The sequence below is a fragment of the Anolis carolinensis genome, chromosome 1 (genome assembly GCF_035594765.1).
Source record: "Anolis carolinensis isolate JA03-04 chromosome 1, rAnoCar3.1.pri, whole genome shotgun sequence".
In the NCBI taxonomy this organism is placed as follows: Eukaryota; Metazoa; Chordata; class Lepidosauria; order Squamata; family Dactyloidae; genus Anolis; species Anolis carolinensis.
In genome coordinates this window covers 116,244,628-116,268,768 of record NC_085841.1, presented here as the reverse complement: position 1 = coordinate 116,268,768, position 24,141 = coordinate 116,244,628, and the positions used below count along the sequence as shown (strand labels likewise).

General features: G+C 38.2%; 2 protein-coding genes across 4 annotated transcripts in view; one reads left to right on the top strand and one right to left on the bottom strand.

The window, feature by feature from the left end:
- The window catches only part of nt5e (5'-nucleotidase ecto), a 55,453-nt gene extending 34,546 nt beyond the window's left edge, over nucleotides 1-20,907 (top strand). Inside the window, exons 3-9 of the mRNA XM_062981077.1 lie at nucleotides 2,797-2,985; nucleotides 6,972-7,169; nucleotides 8,310-8,464; nucleotides 12,386-12,494; nucleotides 14,755-14,904; nucleotides 16,892-17,092; nucleotides 20,471-20,907. Coding sequence (XP_062837147.1) covers nucleotides 2,797-2,985; nucleotides 6,972-7,169; nucleotides 8,310-8,464; nucleotides 12,386-12,494; nucleotides 14,755-14,904; nucleotides 16,892-17,092; nucleotides 20,471-20,631 — 1,163 coding nt within the window. The 3' untranslated portion in view covers nucleotides 20,632-20,907. The remainder of the gene's footprint in view (nucleotides 1-2,796; nucleotides 2,986-6,971; nucleotides 7,170-8,309; nucleotides 8,465-12,385; nucleotides 12,495-14,754; nucleotides 14,905-16,891; nucleotides 17,093-20,470) is intronic.
- A 1,047-nt stretch (nucleotides 20,908-21,954) lies between these two features.
- Nucleotides 21,955-24,141, bottom strand: part of snx14 (sorting nexin 14) — a 50,269-nt gene continuing 48,082 nt past the window's right edge. For 2 of the 3 annotated variants that reach the window (XM_003215541.4, XM_016997400.2), the window contains one exon: nucleotides 21,955-22,142. In XM_003215541.4, the coding sequence (XP_003215589.1) occupies nucleotides 22,086-22,142 (57 nt within the window). In that variant the 3' untranslated portion in view covers nucleotides 21,955-22,085. Of the gene's footprint in view, nucleotides 22,143-22,797; nucleotides 24,034-24,141 lie in introns of those variants that run through there. The other variant, XM_008119682.3, reaches the window with a different exon arrangement.

Below are 24,141 nucleotides of genomic sequence, written 5' to 3'. Positions count from 1 at the left end.
CTCCAGCTTCTGCCAACCTAGCAGCTTGAAAACATGCCAATGTGAGTAGATCAATAGGTACCGCTCTGGCGGGAAGGTAATGGCACTCCATGTAGTCATGCCGGCCACATGACCTTGGAGGTGTCTATGGACAACACTGGCTCTTGGGCTTAGAAATGGAGATGAGCACCAACCCCCAGAGTCAGACATGACTGAACTTAACGTCAAGGGATACCTTTACCTTTACCTATATACACACACACACATATGCAGGGACTATATATATATATATATATATATATATATATACAGTATATATCACACACACACCAATTTAACAAAGTTTCAGCCACAAAAACAAAGTTTCTGAAGTAGAACAATGACTTTCACAGTAAAGACAACCCAATTTAACAGGAAATAAGACTTTCAAACCAGGAACAGATTTCTGCAATTATTAAAAAATGGTTTATTATAAAAGCTATGAAAATTCGCCAAAAATCAGAGGATAAGGGAAACGTTCCAAATTTTGGTGAGCTATCAGTGTTAAATGTGTTCTACCACTGTACCAAGTTTGAAGAAGATCACTCAAAAATGAGGGCGGGAGAGTCCTGTAAAATCTCCCCTCGTGCTGTTTTTTTTGGCCACTGCGCATGCGCGTCCGCCTTTAATGAATTACTTTTGAAACTAACGAATTTTCGTTAATTTCGAATTTTTTGGGGGGCAAAATTCGGAAATGACATCAGAAATGAAACGCTGGCGCCCCCTACTTTTGAAACGAGTTTAGAATCAATTTTTTCATGGATCGCTCAAGCCTAGTATTAACCAGTAGGTGCTGCAGATCCTCACAGAACTGATCTAATTCTGCTTCTTAAGCAGCTGTGGTTGGGGTGTATATTTGGATCACTGTGATGTTAAACGGCTCGCCTTGAACTCGAATTGAGATCATTCTATCATTTTTGGGGTTGTCCAAACACTGCTTTAGCAACTTTATTATTAATTATGAAGGCTACTCCATTTCTTCGGTCCGCAGTAGTAGATCTGGTGGTCATCTGTTGTGAAGTGGCCCATTCCAGTCCATTTCAGTTCACAGACCCCCAGAATGTCTATCTTCAATCTTGACATCTCACCAATAACCACGTCCAGTTTGCCCTGGCTCATATATCTTACATTCCAGGTTCCTATAGTGTGTTGATCTTTAGAACATCAGATTTGTCATTCACCTCCAGCACCGTCGGCCGTTAGCCTTCCTTCCGACTTTGAGCTAACTGCATCATCACATCTGGGGCTACTTGGACTAGTCCTCTGCTCCTCCCCTGTAGCATTTTGACCATCTTCCGACCTGGGAGTCCTATCTTCCAATGATATACCGACATTTCTCTGATTGTACTGATCAATGTAGTTTTCATGGCAAGAATACTGGGGTGGGTTGCCATTACCTTCCCCAGGGATCGTATTTAGTCTGACCTCTCTGCCATGACCTTCCCGTCTTGGGTGGCCCTGCACGGTTTAGCTCATGGCATCATCGAGGCACTCAAGCCCCAGCACCGCGTCAAGGTAACAATCCTTTGCATGGGGGAAGAAGCAGCAGCAATGAAAATTTAAAGATAGCACCCACTCTTCATAGAGTTCTTTTTCCATACAACACCCTTCCCTTCATACATGCAATTTATTTTCTAATTTAGCAATAACTGATTAAAATTCAAAGATACATCTGAAGATGGCTCTGTTTCCAATCTCACTTTGTCTTTTGCTGTATTGTGTCCCTTCAAGTTGTTTCTGCTTATGGTGACTCCAAGGGCCCTTCTACACAGCCATATAACCCAGAATATCAAGGCAGATAATCCACAATATCTGCTTTGAATTGGGTTATCTGAGTCTACACTGCCATATAATCCAGTTCAATGCAGAAGGGACCTCAGACAACCTTAACACAGGATTTGTCTTGGAAAGATTTATTCAGAGGGGGGTTACCATTTTACACTCAATAGGCATCCTTAAATCATTGCAGATTGACTTTTGACCATTGCTCTCTAATAAAATGAACAAAGCATTATCATCTAATTCTCAAAAAACTACTGAGTCAGAAAGTTAATTAAACTGTTCAGGTCCAACCTATCTTCGCAACCATGTCTTTCCCTATGAACCTGTCTGGACTCTACGATCTGCCAGGGTTGCCCTCCTCATGGTCTAATCTCTGTCACAAGTGTAGCTGGTGGGGATGAGGGAGAGGGCCTTCTCGGTGGTGGCCCCTCGCCTCTAGAACACCCTCCCCAGGGAGATTAAGCAGGCCCCCACACTATCGATCTTTAGGAAAGAGTTGCAAACTAGGTTATGGAAACAGGTGTTTGAAAATGTTTTAATGTTAGCCAATGGATTGATGACTTCAATGGAAATTTTTAACTGGACCAGACTAGAACAATGACTGGGGTGTTCTTAAATGTTTTATGATGTACAGTGTAAGTATTGTTTTTCCTGTTTATTTATTGATGAATGTCTTTTATGTTATATTTAATTTGGGTGTTTTCATTTTTATGTATTTTATTTCATATTTATTGTTCATTTAATTTATATTGCTTAAATGCTTGTGATTATTTTTGTTTTTACTGTCACGTGGTTGTAAGCCACTCCAAATCCCTTCAGGGAGAGGGGAAGGATATAAATAAAGTTATTATTTATTATTGTTAGATAACAATGTGACATCTCTTGTATTGAAAAAAGAACTATACTACATTGTGTGTGTGATGTCTTTTTGCTTTGCTATACAATAAAGGTTTATACCATAATATACTAATACATATTTTTTCTGATTTTTTTAAGGGCCAGATTTAATTTTTGAAGATGAAATTGAAGCATTGCAGCCACAGGTGCAGAAACTTACTACGCTGGGTGTCAACAAGATCATTGCACTTGGTCACTCTGGCTTCACTGTGGACAAAATGATTGCCCAGAAAGTTAAAGGAGTAGACGTTGTGATCGGGGGACATACAAACACGTTTCTTTACACAGGTATGCCATTTCATTAACATAGAAGGGCTTCCAATAGCTTGATTGGGTTTTTTGTGTGTGTCAGGAGTGTCTTGAGAAATTGCAAGTCGCTTCTGGTGTGAGAGAGTTGGGCATCTGTAAGGACATTGTCCAGGGGACGCCCGAATATTTTGATGTTTTACCAATCTTGTGGGAGGCTTATCTCTCATGTTCCCGCATGGAGAGCTGAAGCTGACATAGGGAGCTCACCCGCTCCTGTCGGTCAGCAGTCCTGCCAGCACAAGGGTTTAACCCATTGCACCACTGGGGGCTCCTATTTAATTGTGTTACAAATGTCTTATGATTTGCTGGAGAGCCCCTTCCCTCTGTTCCACTACTCTTTATTTTTCTCATATGGATTTTTGACACTAGGAAAAAATCTAGGAAAAAGACAGGATAAAAGAAATATCATGACAGTCGTCATCATCCCACCACCATATTTTAGTTATATTTAGCATTATAAGATATATTTATCACAGTGCTCAACAGAGTACTAAACATGTTATTTTTCATGCCTTGATTTTGGACATGATGTAAGTTTTTGCATATTATCATTTGATATTTGGGATTAAACTGGGATTTGCAAAGATGTCTGCTTTCTATCCATGCTGCACTGCTTTCAGCGGGAAATACAACTCAAGATAAACATTTTGGGATTCTGGAATTTTTAGTCCAAAATTCTATCCATGTTAGTCATGTGTGGGAAATGCTGCCTCATTTGAAGAAAACTCTGAAAAACATAGGATGAAATCAGAGAGAATAAGTAGACCAGTCTGTTAACTTCCTGCCTCTGTTCCTCTTTTAATGTGACTGACTAGCATAAAAAGACACATCACACTAGAGCTCGGATCCACTTTAAATCCACTTTAGGGAGGGGGCTTTAAACAGCTCAACCAGACAGGTCCTGGGCCTCACTAAAGTACAAACCCCAGAATTCTGCAGGAGGCAGAAACCGGATTTAAAGTGCATTCATGCTCCAGTGTGATGAGGCACTAAGAGGGCATCAGTAGCACATCTTCTAAGTTCTGTTTTTATGTGCTCTATTTTTATCATCGAGACATTGCTTTCATCACACTTTTAAGTGTTTTTAAAATGTGTCATAGTTTCCTTTTCTTCAAAGAAAATAGTAGGCTTGACCAAAGGTACTGGGTTTTCCCCTCATAATCATGTATATCATGTACATGTACACGTAATCATGACAGAAATAAATTGAGCATCTTTGTTTTGCTTGTGGTTTCCTGGCTCCTTTGCTCTGTCCTGCTGTATGAACTCTCTTTCTGATGGCATATTTGAATTTTCCTCTGAGATTTGTTTGGCTACCTATCCTCCACCTCCATGTTGGTGACTGGTTTACTAAGAAGAGCAAATTTGCTTGCGTCCGAAATGCCAAAGCAGTAATCCGAGAGAGTGTATTTTGTTTTTAAAGCCTTCTGAAATTGCCATGTGGGTAAGCTTCCTTTGGCTTCAGTCAGAACTGGCTTGGTAATTACAGGTTTTTTTAAAAAAGGAGTATAGAAAGTAAAAATAAGTGCCTGTGTTTTACATTCAGTATTCTCTCCTGGCATATATGCTATCTTTCTCCCAGAGTTATGTTAGGCAGTGTGTGCAAATCACACTATGCATAAGCACCTTAACTTTCTTATTTTATGATATACCTAGATAACAACTAGTCTTTGAAACCTAAACTATTGAATGCTAAGCATGTGCACGCAGGGTATCATTTGGCATTCTAATCAAGTAAGTGCCAATGAAAACAGCAAACACACCTAGGAATGAGTTGTTAGGAAGCAACACTACACCTTATGTTGTCGAAGGCTTTCATGGCCGGGATCACAGGGTTGTTGTATGTCTTTCGGGCTGTGTGGCCATGTTCCAGAAGTATTCTCTCCTGACGTTTCGCCCACATCTATGGCAGGCATCCTCAGAGGTTGTGAGGTATGGATCCATACCTCACAAACTCTGAGGATGCCTGCCATAGATGTGGGTGAAACGTCAGGAGAGAATACTTCTGGAACATGGCCACACAGCCCGAAAGACATACAACAACACTACACCTTATCTCTCCCATTGTTGATTCCTGTGTGTTGTGGCTCACTTTGTTGTTCCAGGATTTTTATATTCTTTTATATATATATATATATATATATATATATATATATATATATATATATATATATACACACACACACACACACACACACACACACACACACACACTTTTAATAGTTTTAAAATTGTAATACACCTACAATATACATTACAAACATGCACACAAACACATACAAAGACAACCCACCACCCACGTACAATAACCCCACAACCCCCCCCCCCCCAGTCCTGCTCATCACCTTGACTTCCGTCACTGAACCTCGTGGAGTTTGTACACATTTTACTTAACCCTCTATATCTCTAGCTCAATAATTTCCTCTTGTTTTTATTTCTTAAGATCTCCTGTCAAGTATGTTAAGGCCAGCTTTAGATTTCTTTCAAAAAGTTCATGATTTTCATGTTTCATATTTCAAATTGCTAGAAATCTTGGCCATCTTATGCATAATCCCACAATTTATCCTTCTAGTTTTTAATGCTTAATATTTTCTCACCCTTACAATCTTTGGCAATTGGATTTTTATATTCTTGATAAGAATAGCCTTCTGTGATCTGAGGATCTCCCTTAAAACAAGTCAATTCCCAGACTTTCTCTTATATTCCAAAATGCTTCTGGCCCTGTTTGGTTTTTTCTCCTTTGAAACCCAGAATTTTGGAAAGTTGTTGTAAACACTATTACACTTTATTTACACACCTAACAAAGTTCAAAGAAGTGCAGAAAAATACTCAGAACAGAGCTTGGAAATATTACTCTTGTGGGGGTACAACTCCCAGGCCTAGATGGGGATTCTGGGAGCTGCAGTCCAAAAAGGTAAGCTTTCCAAGGAATCTCTCTGGGTACAACAGTTTAGATACTTTTGGCCTGTCTTAATTGTCTAGTTTGGTTTTTGAAATGCACGTCAGCTGTTCTATTACTATTATCATCTCATCCTGAGGTTTTCAGCACTGTAAAAAAAAACCTTTGGGAGCTGTCCAGGAGCCGAGGGTTTTAAAACGAGTGGAGATGTCAGTGGCAAGATTTACAAAGAATCATTCATGGCTGTGTGGTGCTGGCTAGCCAGTGAGCTGTAGAATATAAAACATAGTGACAAGAGTTTTTCCATTGAACTTACCAGCGTCCTGGTAAAATTCTCAAGCTGAACTAATGTTTACTGACTCAATCCCAAGCACATTTCCTAAAATAGACCTACTACTTTCAGCAGATGAAACAAAACGAAATAAATAATAGTGCCGTGTGTAGTATGTGTGTGGGTGTATTCGGTGACAAAAAACCTGACTTGAATCAAACCATGAATACATAGTGAAAATTTCCATCCTCATTTAGAGAGTTCTGTCTTCAATATTTCAATATTTGCCCTTGTGAAAGAATAATCTAGTTTCCTCGAGATTCTTTCTCCTCAAAAAATATCAGTATCCAAAAGGAAATTATCTTCCGAATAATCAAGGGACATTAAGATTTCTTTTCTGGTCTCCTTCACATAACTCTTTAAACAAAATTGTAGGGATAGCCTTCCCATACTGTGGTAATATGCCCTAAATCTTTAACATCTTCCTTACTGTGATGTCAGTCTTACCAGCTGAACACTTTGATTTGGGGAAAAAATCAGCAAAAGGTAGTAGGCTTCATGAGAAAAAAATATATCAAACAAGGCAACATCCATGGAAAGGACATTTTCTACTAGAAAGAAACGTGAGACACTATTTTGTGAATAAATTTATTAACGTCTCAAAGTGTATACATTACTGCAAGTGGATAGACACAATTGAATTAGACTGGATCAAATGAAAAAAGTTAAAAAGTACAAAGAGCATTCAAGTTCTCATTCAAGTTCTCATCATTCAAGTTCTCATCATTTCTACAGGTGTTCCTCCTTCAAATGATATACCTGCTGGTAATTATCCATTCATGGTGAAATCGGATGATGGTCGTGAAGTACCTGTTGTTCAAGCTTATGCTTTTGGAAAATATCTTGGCTACCTGAATGTCACCTTTGATGATGATGGAAATGTAATTAAAGCATCTGGAAACCCTATCCTACTAGACAGCAGTATCCCTGAAGGTATGGAGGGTTGTGTGAAATCTGGCATTTTTGTCTGCAGTCATAACATTAACTCTTATTTTAAAAAATTCTTATAAAAATGCCTCTCATCTTATAAAATAATTGGTCTTCATCCTTTATACAAAAAAATAATTATGTGCTGTAACTATGAAACCATTTTGACTGGCTTATCCAGAAATTTTAAAATAGACTTTGGCTGAATTAAAAATGCACAATTTCTTTCTTTTTTTTTTTTTGCATTCTTTACAGAAACATACAGTTTTCCTGAAAATAATATCTAACTGGAAAATAAGGCCTAGCATGATTTTTCAGGATGCTCGTAATATATGCTCTACCTGAAAAATAAGCTCCAGTTAAGATTGTCAGTCAAACAGACACGTTTACCGACAGTACATCTGTTGCAATATACAATGGACGTATTGAGTTTTAAAATAATATTATTAATATTAATAGATTAATATATAATTAAATATAAATAAATAATGACATTAATACTTAAAATGATAATATAAATTATAATTAAGCATTTTGAATACTCAAGCAGGCGCCTTTGGACGAGAGGTAAATGCCTATGTAAACAGAGGAATTCTAAACTTATTGTTGAATGACCAATTGGAATATAGTCACAATGCACAAATGATATGAACATTTGATACATGGGGAAAAGACATCCCCTGAAAATAAGCCTAAAATTAATATGAGGCCTAGTCTAATTTTCATGGAAATATGGTAGTGTTTTCATACACTGTTCAGATTGAATGATGACTGTTCTTTTAAACTCTGAATAAATGCTGTCACTACTAGATTTGTGGTTTCTGATATTCTGACATACCACAAATGTGATTTCTGAAAGCAGCTTACTGTATAACATGAAATGTGACAAAGTTGTTCCCTAAGCGCTAATCCATAAAGAACTGGTTATGTGACTCTTTGAATCCAAAGCATTGTTAAGTGGAGGTCCACCACCCATTTATTCTTTCAGTTCGTTCTGAAAAATGACTATTGATGGAGTAACCTTCAATGGAAAGAACCTCAAACCTGTTGTAACATTGTACTGTAGACAAACAGACTTGCTATCTCATGAGTTATACGTATAATCCGTAATGGTGTTTACCATACTGTACCGTATTTCTAATTTAGATCCAATTGTGAAAGCAGAAGTTGATAAGATGAAAGTTGAGCTGCGAAATTTTTCTTCCAAAGAAATAGGGAAGACTATTGTTTATCTAAACGGTACCAGTCAAGCATGCCGTTTTCAAGAATGCAACATGGGAAACTTGATTTGTGATGCTGTGGTAAGAAAGTCATTGCTTAACTTACAAATGGTCATGTAAGTATTTGATGGCTTTGGCAGATATGCTAAAGAATCATGTCTACTCATTGGGATGCTGAAATCAGTTTGGGTGAAGGTCATTCAAAATCCTGAGGTCCATGTAGCCATCCCCAATAAGAAAAGTAAGATACTGTAGAGGTGTTAATATTTGTAACACACACACACACACACAATCTTTTCCCCATGAAGCTTAAGGCAGCATGTGCCGATACATCCTGTTTTTTCACAATAATCCTCTACAATAGATTAGATTGAGAGATAGCAGATGGTCTAAAATCCTTTGCTGAATTTCATGATTGAGAGAAAACTTGAATCTGTGGGTCCATGTTTTGACACACAAATCATGATACTACATTGAATTAGAGTGTATTTTAACAACCTAATTCAAAAGGACATCTCCTGCTTTTAACTTCCCAACCCACTTTCAAGTCTTTATCCCTCCTTCAGTAATAATGATGAAGATTTTGCAGAATGTGAATGGGCACTTGGCATCTTTATGCATACATGGTGTTTGCACAATTGTTTCTCTCACATCAAAGAGTGAACCTGCACTGTAGAATTAATGCAATTTAATATCACTTTAAGTGTCATGGCTCAATGCTATGCAATCCTAGAGTTTGGTGAGGCTCCAGCACTCTTTGGCAAAGAAAGCTAAAGATCTTGTAAAAATACTCCTATGATTTGATAACATTGGGCCATGGCAGTTCAAGTGGTATCAAACTGCATTCATTCTAATGTACATGTACCCAAAGAGAAGGAGAGGAGTCTAAGAGACAAAGTGACTGAATGAAAAGGTATTTAGAATTCAAACTAGTTGAATGGGAAGTCTTAAGGGCTTGATCCAAGGCTTCTTGGTAGATGTGGACTTGGTGTTAAGATTTTATAGACAAGCTGTATGCTTCTGAAGTCTCTGTGGATATCGAAACTTTTGACCAGGAGATGATGACAAGACTGTAGATTTTGACCAGGAGATGACAACCAAACTGTAGATTAGTGTCAGATATAACCCAGAGTGGTGCTAGTCCCAAACCCTTAGAGCAGCATCACCTATGAGAAGAAGGCAGGAAGGTTAACTACCTATCTAACTTTATTTCTTAAACTTTGCTTCCAAGAAGTTTTCTTTGGGGCAGTGATTCCCAACCTTTGATCCTCCAGGTGTTTTGGACTTCAGCTCCCACAATTCCTAACAGCTGGTCAGATGGCTGGGATTTCTGAGATTTATAAGTAGAGCTGATGCCCCGCAGTTAAAAAAAAAAACCCTAAGATTTATTCTAAACCTAACCTTCATTAATCCAAAACGTTTCTGAGTAGAAATATAATGCAATTTTTGGTTTAGTATCTTCTCAAATGAAACCAAGCTCACTGAAAGAAAATTATGTCTTAGCCTACACTGTTGCCAGAATTTAAGGTTTGCACAATTAAAGTTAATTAGGTAGTCCAGGCAGTTCCATCCTGTCCTGGAAACCTGTCTCTGGCAGAAAGCATTCTCCAGAGGAAGTTTCTTGGCCTGGCACAAGTCCCTTTTTTGAGGTCTGTGAATTGACTAGTCTGGCACTGGGTTGGCTTGACTTGCTCTAAGAAGTCATAGAGGAGCCCAACCCATTCTAAAGTTAATTAGCAGTGACTTTAAACTTTGGTCATACTTTGCTAGAGCAAACCCAGTGACTTACTGTCCCTGTCTCAAATTGCAAAGTAATATGTTCACATGCACAGAATGCACTCACAGCTTTTTTTTTCTGTACAATTACTATTTACACATCCTTAACTCCCCTTTTAATGATTCTGTAAAACTTATAGAGTACTTCTTAGAAGTACATATCATTTTGTTCAATAAGGCAAAGTGCTCCTTAAAACTATTTGGACCTGCAGCATCAGATTTAAGTACAACAAAACCTATATTTCAGATGCTTTTGTGCTATCCCACCCAATGGACGTTAAGATGCCGTATTATTATGTCAGCTCCGAGCCAGATAACTTGGAGATTCGTAAAGGCATTCTCATATCTGTCAGGTTTCCACCATAAAGAAATTAGTTCAGATTTGATCCTACTCTTTGTCTTTTCAAAATCGTCCTCTTCTAAGATCCCTAATAAAACAGAAGTTCATCTTTTTCCGTTTACAGTTTCACTTCATTATGACATCTTCATAGAATCATTGACTCACAGCAATCAAGTTGTTATGTATTGCATTTCAGAATTGCAGGGCAAAACAGGATGTCTTTTGTGATATGCTGACATAAACACAACTTTTCCTAACATCTTAATGTTTTGTACTGAAGAAAACATAGGACCCATACCTAGCATTTGTAACTAAAGGATGGATTGTATCCCTTTAGTTAAGTATGTACTATACCAGGGGTCCCCAAACTAAGGCCCGGGGGCTGGATGCGGCCCTCCGAGGTCATTTACCTGGCCCCCGCCCTCAGTTTTATAATATAATATATTGTATATACATATAATATTGATAATGATATTATAATGTAATACAATATAACACTAATAATAATACCATATAATAATATTAATTATATATTCTATATTACATATAATATTACTAATAATATTACAGTATATTGATATAGTACAATATAGTAATATATAATGCTAATATTGTTCTATGCTAATAATATAATATATTGTATGTACATATAATTTGTAAGCCACTCTGAGTCCCCTTTGGGGTGAGAAGGGTGTGATACAAATGTAGTAAATAAATGCAGTAAATAAATAATAAATAAATTTTAGACTTAGGCTCACCCAAAGTCACCCAATGACTTGAAGGCACAACAACAACAACAACAACAACAACAACAACAACCCTAATTAACTTGACTATCTCATTGGCCAGAAGCAGGACCACACTTCCCATTGAAATCCTGATAAATGTATGTTGGTTAAAATTGTTTTTATTTTTAAATATTGTATTGTTCTTTCATTGTTCTTGTTCTTGTTCTTGTTTTTGCACTACAAATAAGACATGTGCAGTGTGCATCAGAATTTGTTTATATTTTTTTTTAAATGATAATCCGGCCCCTCAACAGTCTGAAGGATTGTGGACTGGCCCTCGGCTTAAAAAGTTTGAGGACCCCTGTACTATACATACTATCCCTTTAGTTTAGCTTTAGATATATCATTTGAAAGGTCATTGGTAATTTGCCCTTTCACCTTACTCTATAAAACTGAACTATTTGGCAAAGCAAGTCCTACTATTTTTGAAAAAAAATTAAGATTGTGCCTTTCTCTGCTCCTTAGTTTCCCCATACTGCATCAGTGTTTTATAAAAGGCTAGTACATCTTCACTTCTGACTTCTCCAGCATTGATAATTCTGATATTTCTGTGTTTTAACTATAAATACAAACATTTTCTAATGAAACACCCAAAGTCATTCCTAAATTTATCAGAATATATACTTGTTTGTTTTGGAGTTTTCTGGGTTTCTGTGTGTGTGTGTCAGGAGTGACTGGAGAAATTGCAAGTTGCTTCTGGTGTGAGAGAATTGTGGGAGGCTTCTCTCATTTCCCCACATGGGGAAGCTGGAGCTGACAGAGGGAGCTCACCCACTCTCCCCAGATCCTAACCGCTGACCTATCAGTCAGCAGTCCTGCCGGCACAACCGTTTAACCCACTGCATCACCGGGGGCTCTGTTTTGGAGTAAGAAACATGTTTTCACATAGTAGGAAAGCATGTACACATATTAAAGCTGAGGATTGGTTTTGGGTTTTTGTTTATTGTGAAGGATATTCATTTATGAAATAACAACCCAAAAATTCTCATTTTCTTTTAAAAAATGAGTTTATAAAATGCTTAGCAAAACTGACTTGCTGGAGTCCTTGAACCCCAAAACCCAAAGTGATAGAAATTACCTTCTTTGCAAATGTTCTAGGTTAACAGTAACCTGAGACATCCAGATGACAATCAATGGAATCATGTTTCGATGTGCATCATAAATGGTGGTGGAATACGGGGACCCATCGATGAACAAAGCAACAATGGTATGCTTGGTAGGAACTTGAGTTGTCGGGGTTTTTTTGTTGGCCATTCTGCTTCGGTTTAATCTCTCTGTTTCACATTTCTGTCAACACCTAACTAGTTTTGCGATTCTTGTTTTATAACTTCTGTATTTCACCTCTGTTGTTTTTCTTAAACTAATCAGACTGTAAAGACTTGTCTCTTTTTCTCCTCCCTCTTTGCACATACATACATGTCAGCAACAAAAAGTTAATACAAGATGTTAAAGAGAACATTTTTTCTTGGTATTGGAAGATTCTGTGCCAGTCCACTGATTGTATTCTTCAAATGAAGGTTAGTTTTTTAAAAAAAAAAATCTTTTCCACAGGGCTATGTCATCATGTAGAAATAACAAAAAGTAGACTTATTACCATTCAGTTCCCTTGAGTCATTTAAAAAAGCTCCAAACCACAAACAGGCACACACAGCACTGAAGGAATCTTTACATGTTACGAAGGAGCCGTCCATTAAGCAGCAGCACATACTGGAGCCTTTTTGTCAGCTTTTCCCAACCTGGTTCTTCCAGATGTTTTGGATTTCAAATCCCATCAGTTCTAGCCACAGTAGTCTGCTAGGCAGTGTAGTCCAAAACATTTGGAAGGCACCAATTGAGTGAATGTTAATATGGCATGTTTTTCAGTAGCTCCAGATTGGGTTACACAGACTGCCCACATTAAAGCTGGGATTTTTGTCAGTTGAGATCTACTTCAAAAGGTCTACTCGAAATTACTCCTTCCTCCTTCCTGAGTTAATGGCTACTGAACAGAGAGCCCTTTTTGTAGCGACCTCTAGCTTTTGGAATTCATTTACAATTGAATAAATAAATAAGGATTGAATAAAGTTTGGCTAGATGTTGTTGGATTCAACTCCAGTCAGCGTAGCTGATAGTGACAAATCCTGGGAGTTGCAATTCAAAAATGGTAATCAAGGTGATTAATTGCAACATTCACACTGGCCTCCAGCAGACAAGAGTTCTTTCTCCCATGCTGGACATTATTCTACAGATTCTACAGATATATAAACTTCCCTCGCTTAGTTTCCAATATACCTCACAACCTCTGAGGATGTCTGGCATAGATGTGGGCAAAACGTCAGGAAAGAATGGTTCTAGAACATAGCCATACAGCCCAAAAAAACTCACAACAACCCAGTGATTCCAGCCATGAAAGCCTTTGAGAACACAATTCAAGAACACTTTACTAGCCCGTTATAGGGCATGTACAGTGTTGCCTTTTTAAAAACAATCTTTTAGTTGCCGGGCGAAATCTGTTTGTTTTCAGGGTTTCTAATGTTTGAAATCTTTTTCTCTTGCCTTTATCTGTCCTGATAATTTCGATGTTTGCTAGCTGTTTTTAAATCCTATTTTACAATGCTTTTATTATAATTCATTGCTCTTACTTGCTGATTGCTCTTCTGGTTTTGTATTGCAAGATGTCCTGAGACAGTGTTATACAACTGGGTTAAAAAAACACACTTTTGTACATTTGTACTAAGTTCAAGGTAGCATATACACAACTTTTACACTGTATCTCATGCACTATATTTTTGATGTAGGCTGAATGGCAAGATTGAGGCTTGTCCGAGGACAAGCATTTGAAGTCAGTCTTCTCAAGTTATAACCATTAGAGTTGGAGAGGCTGCAAATTACTACAGGCAGTGCCGAGTTACAGACATCCAACTTACATCTGACTCCCCGTTAAGAATGGGGTGAGGGGGGAGACAACAGGAAGTAAGAGGAAATCTATCCCTAGGAAGGGAAATTCGCTCATGGAAGAGTTATCATGAGGAAAGGATGTCTTCACTGAAGCTTTATCACTGGTCCTTGTTTCTATGACATGCCAAAATTTCCAAATTCCAATGGTCACAGGGACAGAAAGTGAAGTGAAATCTTCTAAACAGGAGTACAGACAGAAAAACAAACATTACAGGGGAGTTAACTCTTTTTTATGCCATCCAAAACTAAAATATCTTTTTTGGCCAAAGTTACACTTGAAAAATGTACATGTTCTGACTTACATACAAATTCAACTTAAGTACAAAACTACAAAACCTATAAAGAAAGACTTTATTCCCACCCACCTTCACTCCTGACCAGGTTGGCCAAAGTTGAAGAGTTCAACAATATCTGGAGCACTTACATTTCTCCAGTCCTATATTATCATAAACTAAGTTGTGCAATAATCAAGATGATATTAAACAAGATTCTACACTTGACTGTATTTTTAAACATTTCATGGCACACAGGTACGATTACCTGGGAAGAGCTTCTCTCGGTGTTGCCCTTTGGAGGGACATTTGACTTGCTACAGATCAAAGGTTCAACTCTGAAAGAAGCCTTTGAGCACAGTGTTTACAGGCACGGGCTAGGAACGGGCGAACTACTACAAGTCTCAGGTAAGCGCCATCTCTGAACTGCTGGTTCAGAGTCCTAAATGCTCTTTTTTATGATTGAAAACAACAGCTTATCTTGCTTTTGCATTGTACCATTGGAGAGGCTTGTTCTGTCTAGGCCAGTGAAGCCAAGTAAAAGGTGAACGATCAACTAGCCAAACTTCATAGACATGTCAACACAATTCCCGGGATGGCATAATTCATGGGTCTTGTTATGCTGAAAGTACCAGTGGGACCTCCAGCATGGGTGTCTTCAAAACATACCCCACAAGCAACAAAAAACAAAACCATGAATTAGCTATCTCTATAACTCCCATTCTTCATCATTTCACATCTTGTTTCTGTTCTAGAAAAGGGAAAAATGTTTGCATTTACGAACAAATAACTATGAGAGCTATAATATGCTTCTTGGATTGGGATTTTTGATCACAGTTGGGCCTGACACTGTTTAAGGTACTGCCCAGCCAGGCTTGGCCTGCTCTCATTGGCATTGGCTGCCTACATGGCCAGCTTGCAAAGCTTACCTATTGGATAATCACAGGCAAGGTTCCCCCTACGAAGACTCTCTTCCCCTGCCTCATGTACAGTTAAGGTCTTCTTTGCCAGAGGTGCTGAAGAAAACAACTGGCAAGGAATTGCCATGGAGTAGGAAGGAAATATTAAAGAGTGCAGTCAGTGGATTTGTAGCAGGTTAAACCACTGAGCTGCTGAACTTGCTGACCAAAAGATCAGTAGTTTGAATCTGGGGAGGAGGTTGAGCTCCCGCTATTAGCCCCATCTTCTGCCCACCTAAGAGTTCGAAAACATGCAAATGTGAGTAGGTACTACTCTGGCAGGAAGGTAATGGTGCAGTGATGCTGGTTACATGACCTTGGAGGCGTCTACGGACAACACCGGCTCTTTGGCTTAGAAATGGAGATGAGCACCAACCCCCAGAGTCATACACGACTACACTTTATGTCAGGGGAAAACCTTTACCTTTACCATAAACTGATCCATCAGGATTCCAAAGGATTTTGGGTGCTTCTGCCTTTGTTGTTTACTAAAGTCCTGCATGGATCACTAGGCTGTACCTGCTTTAATTTTGGTTTTCATAGCTATTGGGGAGAGTATTTCTCCTCACTCCACTCTGATAAGGAATTGGCATGTGGCTTACATTATGGTGAAATTCAAGGGTGCAGACAGAAGGAAAACTGCCTTGAAAAGCAACTCCTTGTTTTATTTTAAGCTGGATGGGAAGGAGAGTCCAAGTGGTTTACATGGTCTGCATTTTTGTGAGGGAGCCCATGTTTTTGAATGCATTCAGCCATATAGCAAGGAAGCTGAAAGGCAATATTTAAGTTCTAGAAATAAGATGGAGGGTGAAGAAAGCCATGTCTTCCATTCCGTGAGCTTTTGCCTTCAGTGCATTATGAAACGGGTGAGGAGGAAGAAATCAACAGAGCACCTGGGAAAAGATCTTGGTGATCATTTCTAAAACAGAATACTGGCTTTATGAATAACAATTTGCAAGAAATGATGTTAGCAGTGACACAATATGCAAAATGTAGTAATTTTTCCTTGGAAAAAACCCCCAAAATTGCTACGAGTATTGCATACTATTTTACTTTCATGTGAAGAGTAGATGATTACTTGTTTCTTCAGAAGTATTATGTAGGGAGTCATTCTGGAAATGTGAAACCATTTTTCCTGTTTTTCTCTAAGACCAAATCTCAAAGATGTACAATGAGTAATGTGTTACACATATGGCCCTATTTAAATGCAGTTTCTGGTTTTGCTCCAGCCTTTTTGCTCTAGTCTGATGGATACTAGCCACCATAGGTTAAGTATTACATTGAACACGCATTCTCTTCAGAAGACACAACACATGTGGAGTGATAGATTTAAAAATGACCAACCTTCAAAAAAATGACATCCAATTCATTCCTAACCCTTCCCTTGGTTGCCACTGATCTTCTAAAATTCTATTCAAATGTGTATTTTTCTGCAGGCATACGTGTTGTGTATGATCTTTCCCGAAAGCCAAGCAACAGAGTAATAAGCTTAAAGGTCCTTTGCACAGAGTGTAGAGTGCCAGTCTATGTACCAATTGAGATGGAAAAAACATACAAAGTACTTTTACCTTCTTTCCTTGCTGGGGGAGGAGATGGTTATTACATGCTACAAGGAAGGTCAAACAACCACAGTAGTGGTAAGTATATATAGATATGGTGCCATGCTGTATTTTCAGTTACATTATTCAAGCTGAAAGAGAAAATATTTCAACTCAGGTTGCTTTAGGGTGTTACCCAAAACTGGAAGTGCATTCTTCAAGCTTTCAATGCTTCATTGGCTTCTTTATCAAGCAAAGATTTTACAGAACATAGTTGTCTGATGAGGAGGTCAGCAAAGCTTCAAAAGCTTCCAGGGTGCATTTTCTGCATTTTAGTTGACCAATAAACATACTGCTCATTTGTGGACATTTTTGGATTTTGTTGGTAGCAAGATACGTGGCTATCTTCCTAGATACAGTAACAATATCAAGCAGTGCCTTGTTGGGTGATTCAAATAGCAAGCAAAGCAGCAAGTTCTTTTTTTTTAAAGTAATATTCCATTTTTTTTAATTTGGACTTTCAGATATTTTTAACACATTCGTTTCCTAATATGTTAGAATATTTCATGATTGCTTCTACATGCCAAGCATATAAACAGACCTCCCAGCAGTCCAGCTGTTATGTGTTTGATTTTTAAAACTACAGTAGAGTCTCACTTATCCAAGCTAAATGGGCCAGCAGAAGTTTGGATAAGCGAATATCTTGGATAATAGGGAGGGATTAAGGAAAAGCCTATTAAATATCAAATTAGGTTATGATTTTGCAAATTAAGCACCAAGACATCATGTTTTACAACAAATTTGACAGAAAAAGCAGTTCAATACGCAGTAATGTTATGTTGTAATTACTGTATTTACTAATTTAGCACCAAAATATCACAATATATTGAAAATATTGACTACAAAAATGGCTTGGATAATCCAGAAACTTGGATAAGCGAGGCTTGGATAAGTGAGACTCTACTGTACCAGGAACTGAAGGGCATGCATAGAAACCTATTGATATTTGGCACTTGAGTATCCTGGCACTCATAGATACTGGAGCATATACATTGTTAGTGGTCAGCACACACAGGAAGACAGGTACATGCATGAAAAGTCCTCAGTTCTGCTAATTAAGTCCAAACACAAAGTTTGAAGATTTCCAGTGCAAAACAGTCACTGATTTATCTGCCCTTTGCAAAAGATCATTCTATAAATTAGGAATATTCTACAATTTGGATTTGAGAGGAGCCAAACACCTGCTTCAGTAGTGCATTCACAGCAAAATACAGTAGATCTGCTCCAAGGCATCCCTTCTTTAACAGAAAATTTGGCAATAAGTATAGAAATAACAGAGAAAGAATAGGGGTAGCCTTCTATACAATAAAAATAAAGAAGAACACAGTTTTCAAGTGAAATAAAACAATCAAGGCTGGTAAGCTTTTCATCAGAAGTAAAGAAGAACATTTTGAACCTTCTAGAAACCATTTGAAAACTTTTTCTAAAGTGCATGCAGGAATTAATTTTTTCACCACCCCCCAACTTATGATTTCTATTTTGAAAGTTTGATATACTGGGAGTAGCTAGTCAGGCAGGCTTATCTGCTTTCTCCTTCTCGCCCTGTTTTGTTCTTCACACATGCTCAGTAACGGATTCTAGAAGCAGATGTTGTTTACCTTGCTTATCATAGGCAGGAATGCATATTTGTACCAAAATCAATTAGAGTAGAATCCCATTCTTTCAGATTTATTGTATTGCTTCCTACAAATACCCTGCTACAACCCTATACTGAAAACCAGAGCTTCTTTAGCTGGAGAAAAAGAAGAGGAAGAGAAATGGTCAACAACAAAAAAAACTTTCTAAAAAGAAAATTCTCAGAGGCTTTGTTAAATGGTGACCAAACAACTCCAAGGACTTTTGGATTACGCTGATTTTCTAAATCCATTTCAATCCGGATTCAGGCCAGGACATGGGATGGAAACGGCTTTGGTCACCTTAGTGGATGATCTACCGGGGGGGGGGGGGGACCAGACGGGGGAGTGTGACCTTGCTGGTCTTCCTAGATCTCTCTGCGGTTTTCGATACCATTGACCATAGCATCCTTCTGGAGCGACTGGCAGGGATGGGATTAGGAGGCACTGCGTTGCAGTGGTTCTTGTCCTTCCTTGCGGGCCATCTCCAGAAGGTGGAGTTGGGAAGTCCTGCTCAGCCCATGGCCTGTGAGCTGTGGGGTTCCACAGGACTCATCTTTATCACCAATGTTATTTAACATCTACATGAAACCGCTGGGATAGATTATCCAGAGTTCTGGAGTTCAGTACCATCTATGCACGGATGATGCCCAGCTCTATTACTCATTTCCATCAGATGCCAAGGAAGCGGCTAATGCACCTAAATCTGTGCCTGAGGGCAGTAATGGACTGGATAAGGGCAAACAATCTAAATAAGATGGAGGTACTGCGGGTCTCGCATAAGATTGATCCAGAGATAGGTAGGGTCACAACTTGAATTGGGCAGGGTTAGGCTCCCCCTGAAATTTCAGGTATGCAGTTTGGATGTGATTCTGGACTCCACCTTAAACCTGGAAGCCTAGGTGATGGCAGTGACCAGGATTGCCTTTGCACAATTAAAACTTGTGTGCCAGCTGCACCCGTTCCTGAAGAAACCTGACTTGGACACCGTGATACATGCACTGGTTACATTCTGTTTGAACTACTGCAATGCACTCTATGTGGGACTGCCCTTGAAAAGTGTCCAAAAACTTCAATTCATGCAGAGAATGACGGCCAGGTTACTCACCGAAGCTGATTCCAAAGAGCATACTACCCCCCCCCCCCCTGTTGAAACAGCTCCACCGGCTTCCAAATTGTTTCCAGGCCCAATTCAAGGTGCTGGCTTTAACTTATAAAGCCTTACACGCCTTTGGTCCAGGCTACTTGAGACAATGTGTCCTACGATACAGACCGGACAGAACACTTAGATCTAGCAAGGAGACTCTCATCTTCACTCAGCCTAGGGATAATCTACGGTTAAAAATCTCTAGAGAAGGCACTTTTTCCAGAGCAGCACCAAAGCTGCCAGAAGAAATCACACCAGCTCCCTCCCTTATTTACTTTAGGAAAGGAATGAAGACATTCCTGTTCAAAAAAAGCTTTTAATTGATTTTATTGAGTCCTAGTATTTTATGGATATCCGGGAGTTTTAGAAGTACAGTAGTTTAATTGAATTTTAAAGATTCATAAGATGAATCATAAGATGATGTTGTGCACATCACATCACTGATACTACAGGGTGTCTCAAAATTATGGACATAATTTCAAAGTAGTTTAGATTTCAAATCTAATCTAATATTTTTGAAACACCTTGTATCTTAAACCCAGTTAGCACCAAACATTAATGCACACTGTGTAGTGATTGATAATCCACTTTGGTGAAACTGAGATGTTCAAATGATTTGTTTGACAAACATAAATTTCTTTAAAACATTTTGAACAGGTGATCTTGACGTTCAAGTTGTGTCCAGTTATATTACCAAAATGGGAAGAGTATATCCAGCAGTTGAAGGACGCGTGATGTTTTCCACTGCGATTATATTCCGAGGACATCTTTATCAGATTTCTAGCTTATTTGTTTTGTTTTTCTACCTCATCCATTAATTTTCACTTTCTCTGTGGACATTAGACTCCTTTCACATTCAAGTGACTTGTTAAGTAGTTGAAACACAATCCAAGGTCATAAGCCAGTATGTATATGATTAGTGCTGGAATGAATGGAAAGCCTGTGAATTTTAATGCTGATTTTAAGATTTCATGTACACTGTGTGAACAATGTACATAATTTATGTATATAGTCAATATATATATATGTCTTATAACTATGAATTTTAGGGAACTGAAATAAGCCTACACTGTAAATAAAAAGCTGCCCTAGTATGTACAGACTGTAAACGTATTTAATTTGGTGAAATTTAGGATATCCTGCAAAGCACAAGTTGTTCTAGTAAGGCATACAAATTTGTTTTGACCTTAAAAATTATACTCTGTTTTAAGTTATTATTTTCCTGGTAAACTAAAAGGAAGAATCTGCCTCATATATATCCCTAGCTTACCTTAAACACTGCATTATTCCATGAACCGAACTAAGTTTGGTACATTTAATCACCAGTGGGGGGGAAGGCAAGAGAAAGTAAGATTAATTAACAGAATTAAGCTAAGAAGTAATAGTATATCATGTGTTGATTTCATTTTATTTGTGGGAACTATTTCTAAGAACATAAGCTCTGAAGCATGGACAAAGTGATGCTGTTTTAATGCGGCTCATATAGATTAATGGACACAAAATTGAAATTCAAGGGGACTAGTGTACTTGAACTGATTAGTTCACATTTCCAGCCTCATTTAACACACACAGCTAAGATGGAGAATGGGAAAAGAGGGGAAACGTAGAAATGGAATTGATGAAGGCAGGACAGACTGAGTCATGAGCTGAAGAGCCAGCAGAAATGCTCTGAAAATTAAGCTCCACAGCCACTATGTATCTTAGAGTTAATATCACACCCAAATTCAGTGAATGGCATTTAAAAAATCCCGAAGGCCAATGTCATTTCTACAAAAATATGGGCAATGCCTAAAAGACATAGGTATGGTTAATGTAATACTAAACCATTTGCATGTTTGTCTAAGCAGACAATCTAGGAAAAAAAACAGCAGCTGATGGATCTGTATCAATGGTTTGAGATTCTGTTCAGGGTCCAAAGGTTTACTGTTTTGGACAACATATAAAGTATTTCATCTATCTATGTGTCTCAAGTGCAAGTCATGGTTTGGAATCACTGCTCAGCACACACCATCTAAAAAAGACTAGTTAGATAGCCTCTTTGGTCCTTCACAGACAGAAAAAAAGCACTACGCCCTCATTTTTCCTGAAGTTTTATCTATGCACTTTATCCAGGGGCAAAACAGGCAACAAGATCATTGAAATTCAGTCAATAATAAAGTTTAATTTTTCTTGAGTGAAGATATTTTTCTCCAAACTTAGAAGTTCATTGTATATACAGGCAAAATGTACAAGACTACACAAATGACCCATCCATTAAACTAGAACATAGCAGTCATCTACAGAATGGAGTTAATTCAATGTTCTGATGTGGAGAAAGAATCCTTTCAACCTGTTAAGAACAACAAAATGGGGAATGGGGAGAGAATCACCTCTGATTTAATTTATCCAGCCAGGAAACAAACAGAATACAGCGATATATATTATAATAGTAAGCCTAATTAGTTCAAAGAAATTAAGTTCAATGTCTAAATTCTCAAATGTCACAGGTAAATACAAAGATGAGCATGGTTTGCTAAAGGCACCATTGAGACTGTGAAATAGTTCTAAACCATATCGTGCTATAAATGCAAAAAGCACAACTCCACTCCAGACACATAGCTTCATTAATGCAAGACTCAAGGACCAGAAGCCACCATAAAGTTATAGATAAATCTCATTAAATTGCATGGGATCCTGTTGAGTGCTTTTGGGTTTTCTTTCATTTCAACAGGACTTATACAGGAGGATTTCCAGCAAGCTGTGCGACAGGCTAGTTGCAAGCACTGAGTAACAGTAGGGAACTCTGTGAAGTTACTACCATAGCTTTTATCCTTTGAAATACATGAAAATGCATACCTGTGTGGCTACATTTGACTGAGTGTTTGCAGAACTGAGTAAAACAATACTGAAAAGACATACCTGAATCTAAAATTAAGAATGCAAGTCTTTAATGAAAAGCAGATCAAACAATCAAAAAGTGCCATTATGTTGTTTTTTTTAAAAAAAAATGACCCTGTGGTGAGGAAACAATAAATAAAACATCATAAATAGGGGAAATATTCTTTTTTATAAAAACAAAGTCTGACAGGGTAAAGACATTTTCATTTCATGGTGCACCATGTGGAAAAAATGTAAGGGTAGCTATGTTTACAACAAAATCCGAAATACGTGTTATGGTGATTTCTTTCTTAATCTTGCCAAAATATATCATGCTAGCTTTCAAAACCAAATAGCTTCTTAATCATTCTAAGATGTTAAAACAAGTATGTGTGTGTGTGGGGGGGGGGGGGGGGAGAGTGACAGTGTTGGCCTCTATCTGCACTTCCACCAAGACCATCTCAAGTAAATACATGAAGCAAGATGCACACTTATGACCTCAATATCATTGCTTTTCTTTCCCTACATGATTTTTAACCATCTTTGCCTGATGAAGTATGATGCACTGTGTGTCTTTCATTTGACCCAATAAAAGAATCTCTGCAATGTGTATTTCAGATTCTGTGAAAAAAATGTATTGTCATAATAACTTGCAATAACAGCTAGGGCACATTGCTTTAAAAGGCCGAGTCAAATGCATAGAGAATGGATCATTCGATAACTATGGTAATTCCATATTGGTAATCAGAATTATTACTATTTGTAATGGTACTGTTGGGATACACAATAAGGAATGGTTCTGTTTTTATCTTGCTTGTCAATCTCCAGAGAAATCTGATCAAAGGTTGATTAATGGAGAAAAGGGGACTTTGGTTGGTCCATTGTCCAATTCTTCAATTGCGCAGTGCTCAATAAAATTGTTCTCTGTGCTTCTCAGAAACCAGTAAAACTCACTCTTATAAACAATGGGCAAGACCCATAAAAATCAAAATTACTGAGGAGGTTCCAGAAGTGCCCCTCCTTCCTCAGAAGGCTTCTTCTGTGGTCACAAAGGGCTTTTCTGGCTTAATGCATGAGTCTTGTGTACGAGAACTGAAATCCATTTGTTCTTCTGTTTGTACAGAAGTACAGCTCCTGTTTCAGGCTGCATGCCAACAAAAGCAATGCTGAAGCCCTGGCACATGGACTGTTGCCATCCAAAGCCTTGCCCTAGCTCAGCAATTCAAGGAAGGGAGCCACGGTTGGGTTTCTTCTCCTTGCAGATCTTTGGATCCATCTGGACCCAGGATGTTTCATAGATGATAAAGGAAATGGGACAAGGCAGCAGAAGGGGATGTTAACATCAGCCGCAAGTCCTAGGGCATCTGAAACACCAACAGATTTATTGTGACATCATTACCAAACCTGATAAATGTTGAGATTTGATGAAGCAGTCTTTCCCGCAAAAGTACTTTCCCTTAAATCAGGAATGG